This window comes from Theobroma cacao, chromosome 10, assembly GCF_000208745.1.
Source record: "Theobroma cacao cultivar B97-61/B2 chromosome 10, Criollo_cocoa_genome_V2, whole genome shotgun sequence".
NCBI classification, from domain to species: domain Eukaryota; kingdom Viridiplantae; phylum Streptophyta; class Magnoliopsida; order Malvales; family Malvaceae; genus Theobroma; species Theobroma cacao.
In genome coordinates this window covers 1758089-1780571 of record NC_030859.1, presented here as the reverse complement: position 1 = coordinate 1780571, position 22483 = coordinate 1758089, and the positions used below count along the sequence as shown (strand labels likewise).

Sequence of the window (22483 nt, the reverse complement as noted above, 5' to 3'; positions counted from 1 at the left end):
TGCTTATATACTTAGCATTTGTTTCCTTCATATGCTTTTATTTGGTATCTTGTAATTTCCCTCTTTGATTATTAATTCTAGTTTTATGTACATATATAATTTCATGATCTCTTTAACAAGTTCATTCCTATTCAAATTGATGATGAAATTGAGGTGACTGTCATAATTCAAGAAAAGAGGGGAAAAGAAATCAAAGAAAAGGCTGGTGCTGACAGTAAAAGTTCATACAATTCCTACATCCCCTTGTTCTTATTACAATTCCTTGCACGGATCTATCTATATTGATTTGTATTTTTTCTATGATAATACTTGCATACGCAATCTTTCCACTAGTACTTGTAAATGCATGATAGGTCAGGAATGACGTATCGATTCAGAATATTATCTTTTTTTTTTCAACCCGAATATGATTTGAAAGGTAGAAAAATTTTTGGTATCAATCAGATAAGTTTTAAGTACATTTATGCGTTAATTAGGGTAACAAACAAGCAGTAGAGTTTGAAATGATTAGAGATTTTCTCTAAACCTCTTTGATGAAGTTGATCTTTTTTATTCTCCTTTTCTTCTTCCCTTTCTTTGGAGATTCTTGGCCGTCTAGCACTATAACATGCATCAAAGAAAAGAAAAGAATGAGAATTTCGAACCTGTTAAATTGTACTATTAATCAACAATGCCTACTTCTTTCAATTTCGAACCTGTTATATTGTACTATTAAATCAACAATACCTACTTCTTTCCAACTTCCATGGTAAATCATAGAATTACGAGTATTCATGTTCCTGAATGGGCCATGATGAGTCTCATGACAAGGGACAAGGAATGATGGATCACTCCCCTCTAAGCTTTTTCTCTCCCACATGCATTTGACTGTGTGATGCCAACCAAATAAGATACAATGTGCATATGATTGAAATCTCTCAAATGTAAATGTAAATTTGCCAATGACTTTGGGATATGATCATATCTCTCTTCCATGTTGATAAAGGAAGAGAGGCACAGGAAATTACCCATTGCAAACATATACCTACTAGAAAGTAGAAAGTGAATTGCCTTATAGCTCCTTCTCGGGAAATCTTGCAAAACAAAGAAAGGGCAAAAGCTTTTGATCCTTGATGATGATTCCTCTGAGAAGTTAAACACTGTGTGTGCTTTCGGGTGTATTGGTGCTTCAAAAGAGAGAGCTTTTCTTCATACGCAATAGCGTCCCAATAAGTGAAACTCCAAAATTATTCTAAAGTTCCATATTCAACCCAACCCTCTTCTCAAAGAAGAGCAAGATGATGTGACATCGATTTGGCTGAAGCTGTACGGACAAATAGAGAGACGGACAAGCGTCGAACACGGAGAAGTGGAGCCAGTTTGCTGCACACATATCCTCGTACGGACAATCTGCTGCTCCGTCTCTTCGGTTACTGTGTGAGTAAATAGCATATGCACAACAAAATTAAATCTTTACACCTAGACTATATCCTCTTGTTGTGAATATGGTGAGAGTAATGATTCTAGCAACCTAATATATGTTAAAAAGATGTGAAAGCTTTGATTATTTCCAACATCTTTTTATAAATTCGGGCTTTCTTTTTTATTTTAAGTATCGATAAAAGTGCAACGTTTTTGTACGATACAATAAAAAAGAAATAAAAATGTAACTTTCGGATAATATTTTTATATTTATTTAAAAAACATTATAAATTAATTAATTTTTAATTATCGTAGACCATTCAAACTTAAGAATGATGCAATTTACTATAAATTCATTAATATAACCATTTCGATACTATGTCTATGTGTTTTATGAAAACATGCAAGATAAAAATAAAGTAATTGATCAATTCGATATTGTATGTCATACTCATTCATATATAAGAGTTGGGTTAATTTATAAAACTTCTTGGCTCCCAAGACAACATCAACTTTGCTCTTTTATATCTTTATTAATGTCTTTTTGGAGGGTGAGTTGTCTCTAGAGCTTAGGGTTTATAAATTGTTTGCATATGTTTTAGGTGTTTATCCTTTCACTTTATTTTTACATTTTTAAATTTTTCACGTCTAATTACACTGACACGTGTGTATGCATACACACGTATATATAAAAAGTTAAGTTTGAACTTTAATTTTACTCTCGAGATGAAAGCTTAACAAGTTAAAAATCATCAACTAGGTTAAGGTCTTGTGTCATTTTGCAATAGTTAATCTTGAATCTTCATATGCTCTCATAATATGTACCTAATTAATATATAAATTCTTATTTCTGCAACTTGTTGCTGCATATATTGTATAATTTTATTTTATTTTTTGACAAAATAACTTTTTCATCCTTCCTATCAAATCAATAAAACCTAAATTGATTTTCCAAGAAAAAGTAAAAGAGGGTATCGCTTAACCTTTTTAGTAACTTTTAAAGGATTTTTTCTACACCAAGCAGAAAATTGTGGCCTACCCAACTAAATATCAGCAAATAATTGGGAAAAGCCAGAAAGGCCTTCCCTTCCAGTTCTGCAGCCTGTCCCTAGCCTCTCTCTACTTAACCAGGATAAATACATACATGCATACATATATATTTGCCAGAGAGACCCACAAAATTCAATTGAAAGCTTGACATGATAACAGCAAATCTGGTGCCAACCAATATTCTCTCCATTCTTTGCAAAAACCTGAAACACACCCCACTAAATGCAGAAAATTTGGAAATATATATATAAATATATATGTTATGTTATATGTTATTCACAGCTGTATATACTTTCTTAATTAAGATAATGGCATCAAAGCATCTGGCTACATGGCTCTTTCCTAAGAGAAGGTAACATTAAGATTTTTCAATTTTGGAAAATCAAATTAAAAGGGGTCCATTTTATTTAAGGAAAGGCTGATGATGCAGAGAAGAGTTTTAATTAAGGGTTTTTTCTTTTGTCATTTTTTGTTCACCTTCCAAATTAAATGTGCAATTTATTTTTGTTCCCATCAATAGCTAAGCATGGTATCAGCTGCTGAGAGGACCAGGCATGGCAAATTTGAGTAAAGTTATTAAAATTGGTTTATAGTATTTATATCATCAAAAGAAAATATGTCTTTTTTTTTTTCAGTCAATGAAATCTAGATAAATCAGTTATCCCAATTTCTATCTTATAACGAAAAATTATCAACTCTTGAAAATTTAAGACTTCTGATCATCGATAAACAAACGAATTAACCGATTCAACCGATTTCTCGTTGGCAAATAATTAGGTTAACTCTAATACTTATCCTCTACATTAGTCTAATAATGTGACATGCTTCCACATCAAAATTTCTCTATCGTTCTCCATTATGGTGTGTCAAATCAGAGCTTCTTGCTTTCTCTTTGAAGTGATATATTGATGATAATAAAAATAAAAAAAATCTAAAGGGTAATATATATATAAGAAAATAGAAGGAAAAAGAAAGGGAGAGTGTTGCTTTGCTTCCACATTGATTTGGCAGAGGATCTTCCTTTTCACAATTGTGTGGGGGCTACGTGTATTTCTCGTGGCCTACAACCTTGTTCTCCTTTCAAACACAAAATCAAGTTGCTTTCCTCAACTATAGCTTGATATACATATTTTTTAATTTAAAGCAAATAGATTAGAATTCATATTATTTAAATAAATATATATTTATCATTAAATTAAATATCTAAATATTTAATCGATTTAATTTATTATTTATGGACAGTATATTCGATGTACACAAACTATTATTAATCTTTCCATATATCAAGAAAAATCCATGGCTACAAATTCATACATAAATAGTTAGGTTTTTTATTTTAAATTTTTGGTTATTTGTTTTTTCAATACTTAAATAGCGAGCCCAACTTACTTGGATTCCAAAATTTTCAATACTTTTTAAATTTTAAGTTGTAAAATTTTATAACAATTATATTAATTAAAGTTGCTAAATTCGATACCATAATTATACGTCGGGTATTCTAAAAAATCGAATAAAATGACAACGTTTTGCTTGCATCTTGCAAAATATCTTAACAATAGATACAACCTTACGTTGATTTATTCCGTTCCTTCTTATATGAAATAATTATATCTTATATCATATATGTTAAGTAACGCTTTGTATATAGACTTGTTAAATATAAGAAAAAAAAAAGATAAAAATCAGTAGTAATTAATTAATTACACTAGTACTCATTAATCCTCTCATGTACTTTTTTCTTTACAAGTAGACAATAACTACATAAGCTAGCCCTAATCTAGTTGGTTTGACAGCAGCCTAACCCAGCTCTGAAATGATTTGTCGAAAACACCCCAGAAATTCCGCTGATCAGAGAAGCACTGCCTTAGATATATTACATTACTAAGCAGCAGCAGCAGCTGGAGGCATTGCATCCATGTATAGCTTTCTATAAATGGAAAGCCCAAACGTTCTTAGCCTATTTCATCGTATAGCCTTCATTCAGCTGCCATTTTTTCTTTCCCTTGAACACGCCATCTCTCTCCCTCTTTATCCATTGTTTTCTTGACCCCTTTTGGCTCCTTTCTCTTGGGTTCTAATTACTACTTATGCCTGTTTACAACTGAATCTTAACTATATAGTTTTTCTTGGTTGGCTCTCTCTCTCTTATGTTATACAAAAAAATTTAAATATTAATTCAAAAGATCATCGAAACATATAAAAAAGTAAACTAATCACATGATAGATGATAAGATATGAATGTTTTACGTAATTAAAATCAATTGACGCAAAAAAATCAAGTCCAATAGTCATTAATTTCTAAAAATGATGATTGAATGATCATGCAAGCATTAAGTGATTAAATGAATAATTTTTCCTTATTTAATTGCTTGTAAAATTCAACCAAAATCATGCAAGCATGAAGAAAACTCTTTTCCTTGTGGCATTGGGTGTTGAAATTTGCCAATACAGTACAAAATTTCTGAAAGAATTTTTTGGTAGTTGTGTGTTCTTCATGCCAAATGGAATCACATATATCATGGAGAGATGGTGAAAAAAAAGGATTGGGCTTTTACTTAGGGGAATCTAAGTGATGGATAAGATGGTGAGATCTTTTCGAAAACAAAACTGTGGGGTTCTTGTTGATCGAGGTAAACAAACCACTTGCTCAATTGTACCCATTTTTAGTCATCTCTTTCCATTGACATTTGATACCATTTTTTTTTGTCAAATTACCAGTGCATTGATGGAGGCTAGGCTACTTCTCTTTTTCTTTTAATAAGTGCATGACTGTGATCACATGCATGATGTTGATGGTGATAATTTTATTTTCTTTTATGATGATGATGATGGTGATGATCATGCCATGCAAAGCAATGCTCTGGTCCCTAGTTAGCTTTGGGTATGGATTTCTCTGAGCATATTGTTCCATCTTGATGTGATGCCAATGACGCCATGCATTTACTCATCTAAGAAAATGTCTTATAAGGTTGTCAGCTGATCAGCAGTGAGTTCTCCCTCTCTCACCTCTTTCTTTATCTCCTTTTTTGAAAGAATGGAGGGAGGGATATATCAGACTAGCTAGGGCTCTACATTCCACACAAAGGAATTGTGAACGTGTCTAGGCAGGGAAAACTGGTTAAAGCAAAGTTTGGGCAAGCTATACAAAATTTCAGTACTCTCGTAGTTGACTCGGGATTCGTTCACCCGCAGGCGCAAAGCTGGATTCAGCATTGTGCAGGTCAGAAGGAGCAGCAAGCTCCCATCGCATTTACATTATTGGTATCTCATAAGGTTCATGCGCTAGACTCCCAAGCGTTTTCCTGTTTCTACTCCCTTAATCCCACCCTTAGTATCATCGATCGGGGCTATTACCTTTGCTTAAAAAAGTAATCCGATAGTGTGTGCAATACAAACACTCACAAATTTTTTAAAATTATTTGTCTGATATAAGATTGAAATATATATATAATTTTTTAAACACTTAACGTGACATTTATCTTTATCTAATTTGACGATATATCATTGTCATCATCATCAATAATCCTATCTATATCTTTTTGAAAATATTTAAGGTCAATGGAATCAAGGTTGAGTTTGCTTCAATACTACTTTGTCACGAAACTATTAATCTCTCCCTAAAAGACTAGCAAAATAGAGTAGTATGCAACACCGCTTGATGTGGAATTGAAACACGAGTTTTTTTTTTTTTTAACTTTGACTGACACCTGTGCAAGGATGACACGAATAAATTGGAATAAAAGAAAGACATTAATTTCTTTTTCACTTTAATCCAAAGATAATACGACTGGATTCGATCCATTGAATTTCCAAAGCTGCCCAAGTACTTAAACATGCTGTTATATCAAAGAGGGAATATATTGGATCAGAAGGGACCCATAAAATCACCTGAAATAGAGAATCCAATGCCCATAAGGCCGAAGAATGCCAAACCACAAAGAGAGGACTAGCTAACAGCACTGCACCAGACCGTTGGTACACCTCGTACCCTTCAATAAGTGAACCTTGTCACCTACTTTGGTACAATTATGTTCCAAATTTAACTTTCCCTTTCAGGTTTTCCATGACCTTTTTTTTTCCCTTTATTTCTTCTTGTTTTCCAAGTGTGAGTTTAGCATAACCCAAACTTGATTCCGATTTTGACTCAAAAAAAAAGTAGGGTTTGGAGAGAATAAGATCGTAAAAATATTCGACTCGGATCAAAGTGTTTTCGTTCGTACCTCACTTGAATTAAGTTCAGTCGACACTAAAATATATGTAAATGAATAAAAACTCTTTTAATTATCGTGATTAAATTTTCATAAAATAGAAACTTTCAACTCAACATTGATTCGAGACACAGTTTTAAGCGATTTTATATATCTCATATTAAATTATTTTTTAAATTATATTACAATTTGATCTTCGCATTAGTCATTATTATTATTATTTTCAATGTTCATTTCCAATTGCGTTATATTTTGAAAAAAAAAAAAAGACAATTTTGACGTGATCAATAAATAACATTATGAATGAGTTTGGGCTTACAAAGGCCCAATATTTCGACCCAAGAATGCATTTAATTGGTCCAAAGATTACCCTAAGCCCAATCCTTAGCCCAACTGAAAAATCCACTTCTCAAAGCCCTAATCTCTCAAACCCAATATAAACTCCTCTCTCATATTGTTCAAATAATTAAACCTTTTTTTTTTTTGGTTCGGTAAGTTCTCTTTTTAATTCACTAAATAAAAAGCTTGGTTGAAATTAGGGTTAAGTACAAATCGGTTAAAATGGTTCCATTAATTTGATTAATTCAGTATATTCTCTCCGTTTTGATTTTAAAAATTTTTCCTATTAATCGAATTTTAAGATGATCTTTTTAGTATGTTTAATCAATCAAACTTTTAAGATAATCTTTCTATAATTAGCACTTATCTACGACTAATTGTAATCCTGTTACTTTAATCCGGTTATTGAAATGTATGATAAATATTTTTTTAAATATCTTAAAAAATATATAAAAGAGTTATAGATTTAGCTAATATGTAATTTGAAGTAAAAATAAGCAAAAAAATTAAAATAATAGAAATCTAGACTCTAAAAGAACTTTAAATTAGATTAATATCCTTAAGTAGATATACACAAATTGCATCCTTATCTTATCATATACACAAAAACCTCCACAAACAAGTTTAATTGATGATAATGATTTTTTATATATATATAATTCAACATTGAAATATTAAACTAAGAATAAATGGAAATCAATGAACTTATATTATCATATGGATAAGTTATTAAAAACATATAATAATATATATAACATATTAATATTTTATAATCTTGGATATCGGAGCGTTGTAATGTTATGAGACTTGTGATGTTAAAATTTAAAGAATTTACTTTTATTTATTATGAAATCAACATTAAAATATGAAAATATGAAAATTGAACTTGAGTATATTAAAATCCGTTACTAAAAAAAATCGAATTAACCGATTTAATTCGATTAATTAATTAAAAATTTCGGTTTATTTTTACTGCCCTTCCCATTAATTTTATTAAAAAAATTCCTTAATCAAAATACCCCAAGGTACACGTCTTGTTAGAAATTTATCAAATATGAATAATTAAAAAATTAAAAAAACAATATTTACACTAATAATCATATTTTATTCCTATTATACATCACTTAATAACAAAATATTTCAAATTTTCAGTATCAAATAAGCTTGAAACCAAAAAAAGAGAGAAAAAGAAAAAACTGTACAAAATATGACTACTACATAAAAAAAGAAAATTTAATTTACGTGGAATTTACAAAACCAAAAACGACAACAACTTTCGCTTCAAACGCAAGCTTCCCTTCTTGGCACCAAATCTGAAAACAAAGCCTCGAGACCAGGTGGCTTAAAAAACCCACCCTTCGGTGGCTCCACCTTCTCGTAAACCGGTCGTTTCTTCTTCGGAGCTGGTGGACAAGGCGGAGACGCCGTCTGTATCGGCCGCCTCGGCGTCATGTAACCTTCTTCGTGTTCGTAAATCTCCATGACAGAGAGAGGAAAAACAGAGAAGCAAAAACGAAAGAGATGGAAAGGAAATGGAAGGTTTGGAGCGGATTTTATACGAGAGAGTTTTGCTGGGTGATGGCGTCTAGGGACGATGGGGTGGTTTCTTTGACTTCTCTAAACGTGTGGTAGAAGCAACTAGAAAACGAAAAAGCTGTCGCTAAAGTGGATCCCACGTCCGATGAAAAACTTACGTGGCATGACACGTGGCTGCTTGATTTGACGTTTGAAACTCGGACTTTTTGGGTCTCTTTCTGTCGGCGTGGGGCCCTTTAGAAGGTGGGGTGTGCTCATGTGGTGGGATTGGGTCCGATTGAAGTGACTCATAAAGGGAGCTGGGACAGAATCGAGTTGATGGTTATGTTTGAATATTCCCTTATCCTCGTTTATGGGTTTTACGTGGGCTGGGTTCTGGTTGTAGGGTTAGTGGAGAAAGTTGGCTACGGGTTGAATTAGACATGCTTAGTTGGCCCAATGAAACCCCTAGTTCTCCAATCTCTTTCTTTCAATTTTATAATAATGGTGACGGAGTCAAGGTAGTGATGGCCATCATTTTTCAATTTTTAATTTTTAATTTTTTATTATTATGTATATATAATAAAAAGAAATAAATTCATGAATTTATATAATTACTTTTTAGTTATCTCTTATACAAAATCTTATATGAGTCACATTATTCCATAAACCATATGTTTTTACATAGTTGTATATGCGTTCGATCCATATGATATTTTAATTTCTCATAATGGATGACATAATATGTTGATGTGAATAATGTGATAATCTAATTGTCTATTATGACAAATCAATATATCATATGAGTATAAATGATTAATATCATTTTGACTAATGACCTTTAATCAACCATTACTTGTAAATATATGTTTTTGGTTCAAAAAAACTATAGAGATTTGATTAAATATAATAAAATATTAAAGACTTATTTGAAATTTTTTAAAAAAGTTTATAGATATTTTAAAGTATTATGTCATAAAAAAAAATACTAATTTTGTTCAAATTAGGCTTATATTTAGATTTAACAAATTTGGATTTCACATCATCTAGGTACAATATTATTAAATATTCAAATTAAGTCAAAATGGGAGTATAATTAATAATTTATTTAGAACTATTTTATACATATGCTAATATCCATAAGAACTTTAGGATTGATATTATAAGTCAGTATATCATATAAGTATAAATGATCAATATCATTTGACTAACAAACGTTAATTAATCATTATTTGTAAATATCTATTTTTGGCTCAAAAAAACTATAGAGATTTGATTGAACATAATAAAATATTAAGGACTTATTTGAAATTTTTTTAAATAGTTTATAAATATTTTAAAGTATTTTGTCATACAAAAAAAAAATACTAATTTGGTTCAAATTAGGCTCATATTTAGATTTAACAAATTTGGATTTCACATCATTTGGGTACAATATTATTATATATTCAAATTGAGTCAAATTGGGAGTATTATTATTAATTTATCTTAGGACTATTTTATAATATGGTAAGATGCATAAGAACTTTAGGAAATTATTGATACTAATCTTACTCTGCATGCAATATTTATGGGCAATTAGACTTATAATAAACCATGAAAATAAAGAGAAAATATGTTTTAGCCATATATATTTTAGACTTATAATAAACCATAAACCATGAAAATAAAATATAAGAATGATAATTATAAAAGTAAATGATAATACCATTTAACCATGGATAATTAAAAGTAAATGATAATTATAAACCATAATGATAATTAAAACCATGGATAATAAAAAGTAAATGATAATTATAAAAGTAAATGATAATACCATTTAACCATGGATAATTAAAAGTAAAGGATAATTATAAAGCATAAACCATAATGATCATTAAACCATGGATAATAAAAATTAAAAAGTAAGTGATAATTATAAAATTGCGGTGAGCGTGGATCGAACACGCGACCTTCAGATCTTCAGTCTGACGCTCTCCCAACTGAGCTATCCCCGCTTTCGTTTCTTTTTGCCAACCTTTTTATTTATCTTAGAGTGTTTTCTTTATTCTCTACCAGTCTCACGCTTCACCGTCTCTCCGCTTCACTCTTAGAAAAAACCCTTTTCCCTGGACTCTCATTCTTCCCCATTCAAAGGCAGTAACCAAAAAACAGCCGCCCAAAAATGCCTTTTATATCGAAAATACAAAGGCAAACGGATTACGATCTGTTTCCTTCCTCAACTCCTATCGTCATCGACAATGGCGCTTCCTATTTTCGTATCGGGTAGCTTAACCAAACCAAACCCTAACTTTCTTCTTTTTACTTGCTTACATCCTGACTTGTGTATGTGCATTTCACAGCTGGGCAGGAGAGAATGAGCCGCGGGTTGTTTTCCGTAACATTGTTCAAAGACCTCGTCACAAAGCCACCGGTACTCTCTCTCTCTCAAGCAAAACCGAAAAGTGAAAATTGAAGATGAGTTAAGGTTAAATTATGTTTTGTTTTTGGGTGTTGCAGGGGAAACCGTGACAATTGTTGGTGACCATGATCCTGCTTTACTGAGATACTTTGATTGCACACGTTCGGGCCCTCGTTCCGCTTTCGATAGCAATGTTGTCTTCCAGTTTGAAATCATGGAATATGTATGTAAAATCTTTTACATACATCATTCCTTTTTATTTTCTTCAGTATGGAATTGCGTGAAGTAGCGAATTAAAATTTGGGGTTTGAATGTAAAATAAGAGATGCCTTTGGTAGGTCGGGAACATCGGATAAGAGTTGGTCTGGCTTGGCTGTTAACGTGATTGTAATGCTTACTTATTTGTTTTAAGTATTGGGAGCATGCTAACTTTGAGCATTCTGTTCTTGTATTTACAGATTCTTGACTTTGCCTTTGATCGATTGGGTGCAAATGGATCTCGGGTACAATGATAACTTTATAGCTTTTGTTCTTATCTCCTAAATGGCCTGAATTACATCTGCTTGTGTTCTTAATTAGGAATGCTTTAGCAATATGTAGATTATCTTCAGCTCGTAGTTTTAGGTTAACTTATATGTGTCTTTGAACATCTGCACACCTATAAAAGACTTGAACTTTGTTTGTCATTTGTTCTTCATTCTGCATTGTTTTATTGGCTGCCATTTCCAGTATTAATACTTTTTGTGCTGTACTTAATGGTTCAATTTTGATTTATTCTTTATTGATTTGTTGTTTGTTTGAGGGCAGAACAGATCGATCATCCTGTCCTGATCACAGAATGTGTGTGCAACCCAGTTCAGTCTCGTAGTAAAATGGCAGAACTTCTTTTTGAGACTTATGGAGTTCCATCAGTAGGTATAAGCACTCCTTTTAATTCTATGAAAAATTTTTAATGTTACCTATCAGGCTCAGTTGTTTTACCAGAGGGATACATGGTCTTGCCCACATGAGTAGGGCCCAAGTGTTTCTTTGAAATAAGTTTTGTTATTAGTTGGGGCTAATACTTGTTATTTATATTGTGTCTTGAGAAATTATTTGCCCCAATGATATTTATGTCCTCTGATGTATGAGTTTTTCTGTATGTGATTACAGCATTTGGTGTTGATGCTGCTTTCAGCTATAAATATAATCAACAGCATGGAATTTGTGACAAAGATGGTCTAGCTATCTGCCCGGGATTTACAACAACTCATGTCATTCCAGTATGTTTTATAGACTTCATATTTACCTTTGGTGCATATATTTGCGAAGTTGAGTGGTCATTATTTGGTTTAGGAGCATTTTTAGCATGTTGGCATTAATGGGGATGACTTGATAAATTAGTTTCTGTGAGGAATTTTCTTTAATATGTCATCATAATGATGTCAGCATCAGAAAAAATGTTTAGCGCTGGTATCTCACTACGTCTCTTCGGTGAATCTGTTTAGTGGTCTGGTGCATGGCTGGCTTAGGAAGGTATATCATGTTATAGACCGAAGAATAGGGTTTTGGGAAATGTGACTGATACAATGCATTATTAGATTTTACTAACAGAATGTAAGCATTGAGGTTCAGGATTTGGTTGTCTTTCATTTATTATGATGTGGGTTTCCTTTGGCTTCAGTTTGTTGATGGTGAGCCTGTTTACAAAGGATGCTGCCGAACTAACATTGGTGGATACCATGTTACTGACCATTTGAAGCAACTTCTTTCACTTAAGTATCCTCATCACATGTGAGTGTAAATTCAGCTAAGTTGCCAGAATCAAATACGACCTGCTTGCATGGAACATCTGATAATGTCTTTTAAATGCTTATAATAGGGCAAGATTCACATGGGAAAAGGTTGAAGATCTGAAGATGGAACACTGTTATGTTGCACTTGATTATGCTTTAGAAGCTCAATTATTTCAGGTAATGACTTAGCTTTTTTCTTCTGCCATCCTTTTTGCAACGGCTGAAAGTTCAATTACTGTGACAGAAAGGGGGCAAGGAAGCTGAAGATAAATCCAGGTGTTGGCAGCTCCCATGGGTTCCACCACCAATGGAAGAACCTCCTTCAGAAGAAGAGATTGCAAGAAAGGCTGCTATAAGGGAAAGACAAGGTCAAAGATTGAGAGAAATGGCTGAAGCAAAGAGGTCTTCTAGAATAAATGAACTAGAAAATCAATTACATGGATTGGAATTTCTTTTGCAGCAACTTGAACAAGTTCAACAGGAAGAAATTCAGTCTTTCCTGTCAGAGACTGGTTATGTTTCTAAACAGGAAATAGAATCAACTCTGATGAAAGTGTCACAATCATTAAGAAAAGCAAAAGGTGAACCAAAGGCTGAACAAGCTGAAAATGAGGAGAAGGCAGATTCTTCTACAAGCGAGAAGTATCCTCTTGTCAATGTTCCTGATAACGTGCTTACACCTGAGCAGGTAACCGTTAATACCAAATGGCTAATCTGCATCACTTTTTTGGTGTTTGCTTTGTTAGGCAAATGCATAAAACATCAGGTTAACCAGTTGGATGCAGTCAGGAGTTATGGGCAAAAGTGTTTTATGTCATAATGTGAAGAAGCAAAATAAAGATTTAAGAAGGCCTTGGGGACTGTAATTGTCAGCCTACTCAAAATGAACTACGTTATTATTTTTGTTAGATTTCTTGTCATTGATGATTTTTTTCTTTGCCTGAAATTCATGATAGTATTTACCCTTGACTATATTGTTGTGACAGCTTAAGGAAAAGAAGAGGCAGGTTTTTCTTAAAACCACGACAGAGGGCCGGCAGCGAGCTAAACAGAAACGCTTTGAAGAAGAATTAGAACGGGAAAAGAAAAATCAACAAGATGAAGAAAGACGCTTGTATGCCTCAACCTTATGAGTATATTTTTCTTTTTCCTTTGTCACATTCATTTTGACCTTGTTAAGAAATGGGGGCTGAGGTGAGGAGAAAAGAGCAGCCCTATGTAGTTCAAGTAAAGATTTGTTTGTTTAATTCGAATTGGTAGAGAGACAGTTGGGCTTGGGGATTCTAATTTGCTTTTCTGACTGGTACTTTCTCTCTTCTTATTGCTTTTTCCTTATAACAGGGAGAACCCTGAACTTTATCTAGACCAGATGCATAGTAAATACAAAGAACTGTACGAGAAGGTTGAGCAGCGGAAAAGACTCAAGACAAATGGAGGCCATGCAAATGGGAATAATTTGTCAGGGGGTGTTGGGCGTGGGGAAAGATTGAATGCTGCCCAGAGGGAAAGGATGCGCCTTTTAACTACAGCAGCCTTTGACCGAGGGAAGGGTGAGGATACTTTTGGTGCCAAAGATGAAGATTGGCAACTTTACAAACTAATGAGCAAAGATAATGATGACGATGATGATGGAGCAGATGTAGATGAAGCAGAGCTGGCCCGTGTTTGTGCTAGGCTCCAGGTTAATTTAATTGCCCTGTTGTGTATTAAATTAATTTGGAATTCTCCTAATTATCATGTAAGATGGATCACTCATTACTTCATTGATCTCTGTTTCTGCAGGAGATAGACCCAACATTTGTTCCTAAACCAGAATTAACAGCTGCACAACCAGCTACTGCTGAGGCACCACGTGCTCGTCCACTCACCAAGGAAGATTTCCAAATTGTGCTTGGGGTTGAAAGGTTTCGATGTCCTGAAATATTATTTCACCCCAACTTGGTTGGGATAGATCAAGCAGGTTTTGATGAGATGACTGGGGTTTCGATAAGGAGGTTGCCATCTAAGGATGGGGCTCTGGAGGATAGATTGACCAGTTCAGTCTTCATGACTGGTGGGTGCTGTCTCTTTCCTGGTATCAGTGAGCGCTTGGAAGCTGGAATCCGGATGCTTCGACCATGTGGGTTGCCGATTAAGGTGGTAAGAGCATTAGATCCAGTTCGTGATGCATGGCGTGGTGCATCTGTTTACGCCGCAAACTTGCAGTTCCCACAACAAACATTCAGTAGGGCAGATTATTATGAGAAGGGAGAGGACTGGCTTCGCAGATATCAACTGCGGTACACATTATAAATTTATTTTCAGAAAAGATCATACTAGTAGATAGATGCCCATTTCGGAAAGAACTAGAATCCAACACCTTATTCCTGAACAAGTTTCCTGCAAACTATGAACTTTCATGTATACGGTGCTACTTCTCTAGTTTTATCATTAATCATTATCAGAAGCAAAGACATTTCCTTGAGATGGTTTATGGTCATATCTCGAAAAAGGCTTACATAAAACTAGAATCAATTATCGCTGGTTCGGCAGGTATAGAGGAGTGAAAAAGGGTCAAAAGGAGCAATAAAAAATGTTCAGAAGCAACGGCTATTTGGCATTTACATGGTAACTAAACCAATCTGACAACTCTTATGAGCTTTGATTTGTTCATGAAAATGACCGTTACTATAATTGCACGCACCACGTCGTTTTTAATTCTTTAAACAGTAAAACGACAGTATCTCTACTCCCTATCCCCACTACTCTGCCCTTTTTTCCAAGCACATAACACAGACCGCTCCTCTCTATCCTACCAAAAAAGAAAAGAATTTTTTGACCGTTGCAAACCTTCCCCTTCAGGCTTCCCAAAAAAGGCAGGAAAATCAGCTCCCCTAAAACACTCTTTGAAACCAAAGGGGAACCTTTTTTCCAGCTCTTCCATTTCTCAACTTCTTTTCTGAAAACAAGAGAAACCCATTTTTCTCAAGCACTCAAAGCTTCAGAAAGATCAAAGAAACACCTGAAAATGGATTCACCGCAAAGGAGAAAAAGTGGTCTAAACCTCCCTGCTGGAATGAATGAAACTTCACTTCGGCTGGAAACTTTTTCGGGTTCTTCTTCTTCGTTTCGTACAGTTTCGATATCTTCACCACGGATGATATCGAGTTTAACTTCACCATCATCGTCAAAATCATCAACTTGTAGCGATAGGTTTATTCCATGCAGATCTTCTTCAAGGCTACACACTTTTGGGTTGATAGAGAAGGAGTCACCGGCTAAAGAAGGAGGAAATGAAACGTATTCCAGGATTCTGAGATCTGAACTTTTTGGTTCTGATTTTGGTTCTTTTTCTCCTGCAGGTCAAGGTTCACCTATGAGTCCTAACAAGAACATGTTAAGGTTCAAGACTGAGCATTCTGGACCTAATTCTCCGTATTCTCCTTCCATTTTGGGCCAGGATAGTGGGTTCTTTAGTGAGGCCTCTACTCCTCCCAAGCCTCCACGGAAAGTGCCCAAGACCCCCCATAAGGTAATTCAGTCGTTATTTGCCAGCTATGCTACAATAAATTTTCATAGTTGGGAACTTTGAGAACTGTAAGGTCATATAACTCTAAATAGAACATTGTTATATTGCATTAGTTGAGCTTTTTCTCTTTCAAATTTTTGGAGTGAATCACTCAATTAGGATAATATAGTTAAATTGTTAAATGATTGCAGGTCCTGGATGCGCCGTCACTTCAAGATGACTTCTATTTGAACCTGGTTGATTGGTCATCACAGAATGTACTTGCAGTTGGGTTGGGTACTTGTGTTTATCTATGGACTGCATCAAATAGCAAAGTAAGTTTGGATGCTTCAATCTGTAAAATTGAAACCATTGAGGAATTTGATACTGAATTGCCTTTGAAAATGGTCCTTTGTTTGAATTTTGAGGGCGGTAAATGAATGTGTGAAGTGTTTAACATGTTTTTATCTTGCTCTCAGGTAACAAAGTTGTGTGATTTGGGGCCAAATGACAGTGTGTGTGGTGTCCAATGGACCCGGGAAGGTTCTTACATATCCATTGGTACAAATCTTGGTCAAGTTCAGGTAAGCTAAATGTTGATTTTATATCAAACTTTGCATCCATCAGATAATAATTCTTCATATTTGAATTTGATGCATAGGGTGAACTTCAACACAGTTAAGTTTAAGCATTTTGGTTCTTGTTATAGGTATGGGATGGAACTCAGTGCAAGAGGGTCAGAACCATGGGCGGCCATCAAACAAGAACTGGTGTCTTGGCTTGGAATTCACGAATCCTATCATCAGGTAGCCGGGATCGCAACATACTTCAGCATGATCTTCGAGTTTCAAGTGACTATGTCAGCAAGCTTGTTGGACACAAATCTGAGGTAAAGCTTTATCAATACTTTCTGTCACTGCATTAACTCTTTATTCATTAACCAGAAATTTAGTAGAATATCTTAACTGGTCATTTGTTAACAAGTAATATAACCTTCTGTTCAAATCCATCAGGTTTGCGGGTTGAAATGGTCACATGATGACCGAGAGCTTGCATCAGGTGGAAATGACAATCAGGTAATCATCAATTCATTCCCCCTTCCTGTTTTTCTTCTTTCTAATATTTCTCTTCCTTCTTGTTATCTGAGTAAATATCAGTTTTCTTAAAAATCGGTTTTCTTTCTTGGTAACCAGCTGTTGGTCTGGAACCAGCATTCCCAGCAACCAATTCTTAAATTGACAGAACACACGGCTGCTGTCAAAGCCATTGCTTGGTCACCCCACCAGAGCAACCTTCTTGCATCAGGTGGTGGAACTGCTGATCGATGTATCCGCTTTTGGAACACTACCAATGGTCATCAATTGAACAGCATAGACACAGGGAGCCAGGTTTTTGCAATTATACTTCTTTTTCATCACATTTCATTTGTAAGCATAATTAGGTTGCAACTTGCTCATTTACTCGATCTTAATGTTGTGCCCCCAGGTATGCAATCTATCATGGAGTAAGAATGTGAATGAGCTAGTTAGCACTCATGGATATTCTCAAAATCAGATTATGGTATGGAAGTATCCATCAATGGCAAAGGTAATAGCAATAAAATGTTTTTCCACTATTACCCTCCTTTTACATTTGTTGCAAAAGCACCAAACTATGTCGCCCCTTTTGTTTTTTTCTAGGTTGCAACTCTAACCGGCCATAGTCTTCGAGTCCTCTACCTTGCTATGTCGCCCGATGGACAGGTTAATGATTCCTTGATCATTGTAGCATTATGTTACCCTCATACATAGAAGCATTCATTTTATAAAATATACTAATTAAGACCATCTTTGGATACTCATCATGCAGACCATAGTGACTGGAGCAGGGGATGAGACTTTGAGGTTTTGGAATGTCTTCCCATCTGTGAAAACACCAGTAAGTATGGAATATTTGGTCACGTTCTTGACCCCTTTTTTTTTCATTAGATTCTTCAACTATTCCTAACAATACCCATTTTTTTCTTTTTCAGACACCGGTCAAAGATACAGGACTCTGGTCATTAGGACGAACCTACATTCGATGACACTTGAATTTTTTGTAAATGGAAACACTGCCATAAAAGCAATCAAGGGAAAGAATTTACAAAGGGATTTTTCTTTTCTATTTTCATAAAAATAGAAAAGGGATAGGATTTGAATGTATCTTTGTATATTTTTGTTTCATTTTCTGATATTTGTAAGTAATCATAGCTTTACATTGTTTAATTGACACACGAGGAAACAAGGAAAGAATTGGAAATTTTCACTATTTTGCAGATTTAATTGAAGTGTTCTTTCTGATGCTTAACAAAATTGAGATCCCAACTTACCTTTCTTGGATACATCATTTAAGTTTTCTCTTAAAAAAATTGAGATATTAAAGTAGATTTTATTTGATATTTGAAGCACAAATGTTGCTCCATGCAATCACAACTCTAAACAAATTAATAACACCAACAACATCTCACATTTCCACAATGAAGGCATACAGAAATACCCTATGTGCAACAAAAGTTATAAGAAAATTATATATAGAGGTTCATTGAGGTCACAAGACCTGTTTATCTGGCTACGCCGACAAAATTACAAATGACAAGAAAATTAGCATAGCTTTGTACTGCTGGTTGTTGGGACCTGATGATGAGAGCTGAGTAGCTGAAATGAAACTGTGCCTGGATATGACCTGTTTTCTCAGTTTTTATCATTAGTATTAGAAAATGGCTAGAACATAAGGTGCAGCAACATCAGGCAGATATAGCTTCATCTTGGCTGCCGGTTGTTGGAACCTGAAGAATAAACCAATCCAAAAAAATAAACTGATCCTGGCTATGACTGCAAATCTTGACAAATTAAATAAATTTCTCTAGATGAGGATCTTGTAGCTTTTGGCCTTAACCATGATGCCTTTTTGAAGAGTGATTTGCAGGTCTGGCACAACTCTGCAAACAGCCAGAAGAAAGTGATAAGTAAATTTCGTTCAATGGTAGCAAAACAGAATAATTGTTTTACAAGCTAGGTTTCCACCTTTTATATCCTCGCTCTCCAGAAGCTTAATGACGAGATGCCCTCTGGATAGCAGTACACCATTATCATCTGGACCAGAAGTGTATGACTCTCCTTCACTTTGAAAATTATCATCTGAAAGGTTGGCAGCTCTACCAACAGCCAAATCAAGTGCTCGCATACCTAACTCAAAGGATAAAGCTGCATCCTTAGTTGTAATTCCAGAAACCAAGGGACACATATCTGAAAGTATAACTGAGAACCCTTTTTTCTGCATAAACACAAAACCAACCACATCTGTAAGAGGAGCAAGAGACTCCTTTTAGACAAACAGAAGAACCCTCTTAGGACTCACTTTGTGTGGACATAAGGGAACAGTAACAGTAACCTTTTAGAAACAAAGGGCTGCTCCTTCCATCAGGGCAGCAAGTTTCATTACCAAACTTATTCCCTAAAGCATTCATAGTGTCTCCTTCATACCAGGTATATCTTTTTTGTTGAATACTTTCTTTCTAGCTGGTCTAAAGTGTATCAAAGCCACAAATGATGCCAAGTTTGGTTTAACATCATCACTATGATATCAAATCTGAATATCTTCCATGGTGCAAAGACAGCTTAGGATTCAAAAGTGTTTAAGAAATTTGTAAACCTGATTTTATTTGCATATATGGTTGATTAACATTTGACAACAGTTAACAAACATCATTTAATCACTTCAAAAGGCTAATTGGATAAACATTCAAATTCTAACAAACCCGCATAAACTCTTAAGAGGTGTAAATTTTAAGATGTTGTATATGCTAATAATAGACATAAAAATTCATATACTACCTGAGGAGAAAGTTCCATAACTTGTTGCTTGGGTAGTTTCATGACATCAGCCGAAACAGTTTGAACCCTGGAATCGCAGTGAAGAGAAGGAACTTTCACCTTCTGTTCTGCAAACCCCACATTTTTTTCACATTACAATCAAACTAAATACAGCACTATTGCCCCAAAAGTAATGAATCAATCAAGAAATAAATATACCTTAAGATCAATTCCCACAACTGCCCCACCATTCTTCAATGGACCCAAGCTCTGACAAGCAACCTATAACACCATAGAATGCCCATAGAATCAAAGGGAACTAACAAAACAACAAATACCCATCGAAGAAAGAAACTTGTTCGAGAAAAAGGATAACCTGAAGCCAAGCACCAGGGGCACAACCAAGGTCAAGAATAGCAGAACCTGGCTTTATCAACTTATATTGCTTCTGTATCTGTAGCAGCTGAAAATCAAGCAAGAAAAATGATTAAAAAATCAACAATAAAAAAAGAAAGAAAAAGAGAAGTTAATAAAAATAGAAACCTTGAAAGCAGAACGAGCAACGTAGCCAAGGCGTTGAGCTTCCCTGTAGAAAAAATCCGGTGCTCCTGCTCCGCTCATCTTTCAGCAAATCTCTAAAACCCTCTTCTCAGTTAAACCCTGTTAAGAGTTAACCTCAGTTCTTCTTTAAGGCCTGAAAGCCCATTTAAGGCCCATTAAGCCTGTAATTATGGGTGGGCCTTTCTTGGATAGGGTTCGGATACTCATCTCGACCCGGTTCAGCATTTCAATTTATTTAAACTCTCTTGGATTGATATTTTTATTATTTATCATATTATTTTTTTAAAAAATTAAAATCCATATGTATATATTAAGAAATAGTAATATATGAATGCTTAAAAACTGTAATTATTTACTAATTTTTTAATAATATAAGTCTTTTTTTTTAAATTGAGGAAGCTAAATCAATCATTAAATCCATCTTAATCAATCAAATTTTGGTCAATAATAAAGTCCATTAATAATTGTGCTAAAGGTTAAACATCTAATCCCACATTGTTCATCTTGGTTCACATGTCTATGGCAGTTAGGCACGTCCACCAAATAATTCCTTAACAAAGGGAGAAAAAAAAACGTAATCAAATTCTCATGACTCTGACTGCTGACTGATGTTTGTTGATTGCTTCTAATTGTTGAGATATTGGTTTTTATGCTCTTCTTGTTACCCTCTCAAATCACATCACCTCGCTTGAATAATAATAGTTTTTTTTTAATTATTATTTTTTGATACATCCGTTTTTTTTTTTTACGCAAACTACTTACGCATATATAAAATTAAATCATTTACCGTAAACTTTTATACCAAAAAGTGAAAAGTACCGGAAGAGAGCTGAACCCTGACGTATGAGAAGAAAGTGTACTGGTATTGAGGTATAGTACCAATGGCATGTACAGTATTCTTCAGTATATGGATTTGGTAAACTGCCCCATGGAAAATGTTAGACATGGCATTTTCAGTCTTTCCTTGTACGTAATGCATGACATCAAATGATCAAACTATGGCATTTACAGCATAAAAACAGCTCTCTCCCTAACAACAGATTGGTTAGTATTATATAGGATAATTAACAAGGAAGAATTTGATTATATGACCATAAACCGCAACATTTGACTTCTAAAACACAGAATTTATGTACTACGACTGCGTAAATCTGATTACAACATTACTTGTAACAACATGATGCATTGTTTGTGTATAGATTTTAAAACTATTTTGAGTGAAAGATTTTCACCAGCAGTTCCCTTGTCAGCATTGATCATCTAATAAATTTAAGCACATATGACTCTTTCTTGCTGTCCATTGGTTAATAACAAAAAGAATTCTTCAACCCCCCTCCACCTTAAATTATTGGTCCTGGTAAGCAACAACTATGATTGGGTAATTATTGAAAACCTAGGGATTGTTCATCCAATCCTAGGCATACTTATCCATTAAGTAAAGGATAATCAATAAAGTCTTACTACCACTCACAGATAACAACACTCCACAGTATCAAGTCTAAAACATATATAATCTAATGTAAAAGCAGGGATTAATCTTTAATGCAGTTGAACATGACAGTGATGGAGATAATGCCAAGTAAGATGCATGCATCCATGCCACTAGCTACAAAATTAAAACTATTAAATAATATAGAGAAGCATGAGCAGCAACTTTTTAATTAGAGGGTGACTCCCCACAACAAATTGTCATTACTTCATATTATAGAAAGAAAGATCTCAGGATTGATATGTTGATGGGGCCCATTTCACTAACTATTCCATCAGATATTGTTAATGGATTTGGTACATTGAAGTTGTTTGTTTTTTTCCATTAAGAAAATGGCAGGAAAGTCTAAACAGTGTTGTATGTTAATGCTACTCATTGGAATTCTATAGCCAATATCATATACAACTGTGAAGCAGCTAAACAC

General features: G+C 34.2%; 3 protein-coding genes and 1 non-coding gene across 6 annotated transcripts; 2 read left to right on the top strand and 2 right to left on the bottom strand.

Annotated features, from left to right (window-relative positions):
- TRNAF-GAA lies at positions 10438-10510 on the bottom strand. The gene has a single exon. It is a non-coding gene; the product is annotated as a tRNA-Phe (tRNA).
- On the top strand, positions 10616-15155 carry LOC18586039 (actin-related protein 5). 2 transcript variants are annotated; one of them, XM_018129344.1, is made up of 12 exons: positions 10616-10778; positions 10856-10926; positions 11013-11137; positions 11373-11417; positions 11727-11829; positions 12067-12176; positions 12578-12687; positions 12776-12866; positions 12934-13377; positions 13676-13803; positions 14031-14370; positions 14472-15155. In XM_018129344.1, exons 1-12 carry the CDS (start codon positions 10678-10680, stop codon positions 14979-14981), a joined length of 2178 nt encoding a protein of 725 aa, XP_017984833.1. In that variant the 5' UTR covers positions 10616-10677; the 3' UTR covers positions 14982-15155. The 2 variants fall into 2 exon arrangements, with proteins under 2 accessions (XP_017984833.1, XP_017984834.1); XM_018129345.1 differs by lacking the exons at positions 10616-10778; positions 10856-10926; positions 11013-11137 and having other exon boundaries at positions 11722-11829.
- On the top strand, positions 15365-18472 carry LOC18586038 (protein FIZZY-RELATED 3). The gene is made up of 10 exons (XM_018129346.1): positions 15365-16200; positions 16389-16511; positions 16656-16760; positions 16886-17065; positions 17190-17252; positions 17370-17564; positions 17662-17763; positions 17856-17918; positions 18025-18093; positions 18188-18472. Exons 1-10 carry the CDS (start codon positions 15697-15699, stop codon positions 18239-18241), a joined length of 1458 nt encoding a protein of 485 aa, XP_017984835.1. The 5' UTR covers positions 15365-15696; the 3' UTR covers positions 18242-18472.
- Positions 18641-22360, bottom strand: LOC18586037 (ribosomal RNA large subunit methyltransferase E). 2 transcript variants are annotated; one of them, XM_007009174.2, is made up of 7 exons: positions 21390-22360; positions 20553-20669; positions 20386-20472; positions 20229-20291; positions 20031-20132; positions 19221-19470; positions 18641-19135 (listed from the first exon to the last, which is right to left on the bottom strand). In XM_007009174.2, exons 2-7 carry the CDS (start codon positions 20628-20630, stop codon positions 19023-19025), a joined length of 693 nt encoding a protein of 230 aa, XP_007009236.1. In that variant the 5' UTR covers positions 20631-20669; positions 21390-22360; the 3' UTR covers positions 18641-19022. The 2 variants fall into 2 exon arrangements, with proteins under 2 accessions (XP_007009236.1, XP_017984841.1); XM_018129352.1 differs by having other exon boundaries at positions 20553-20654.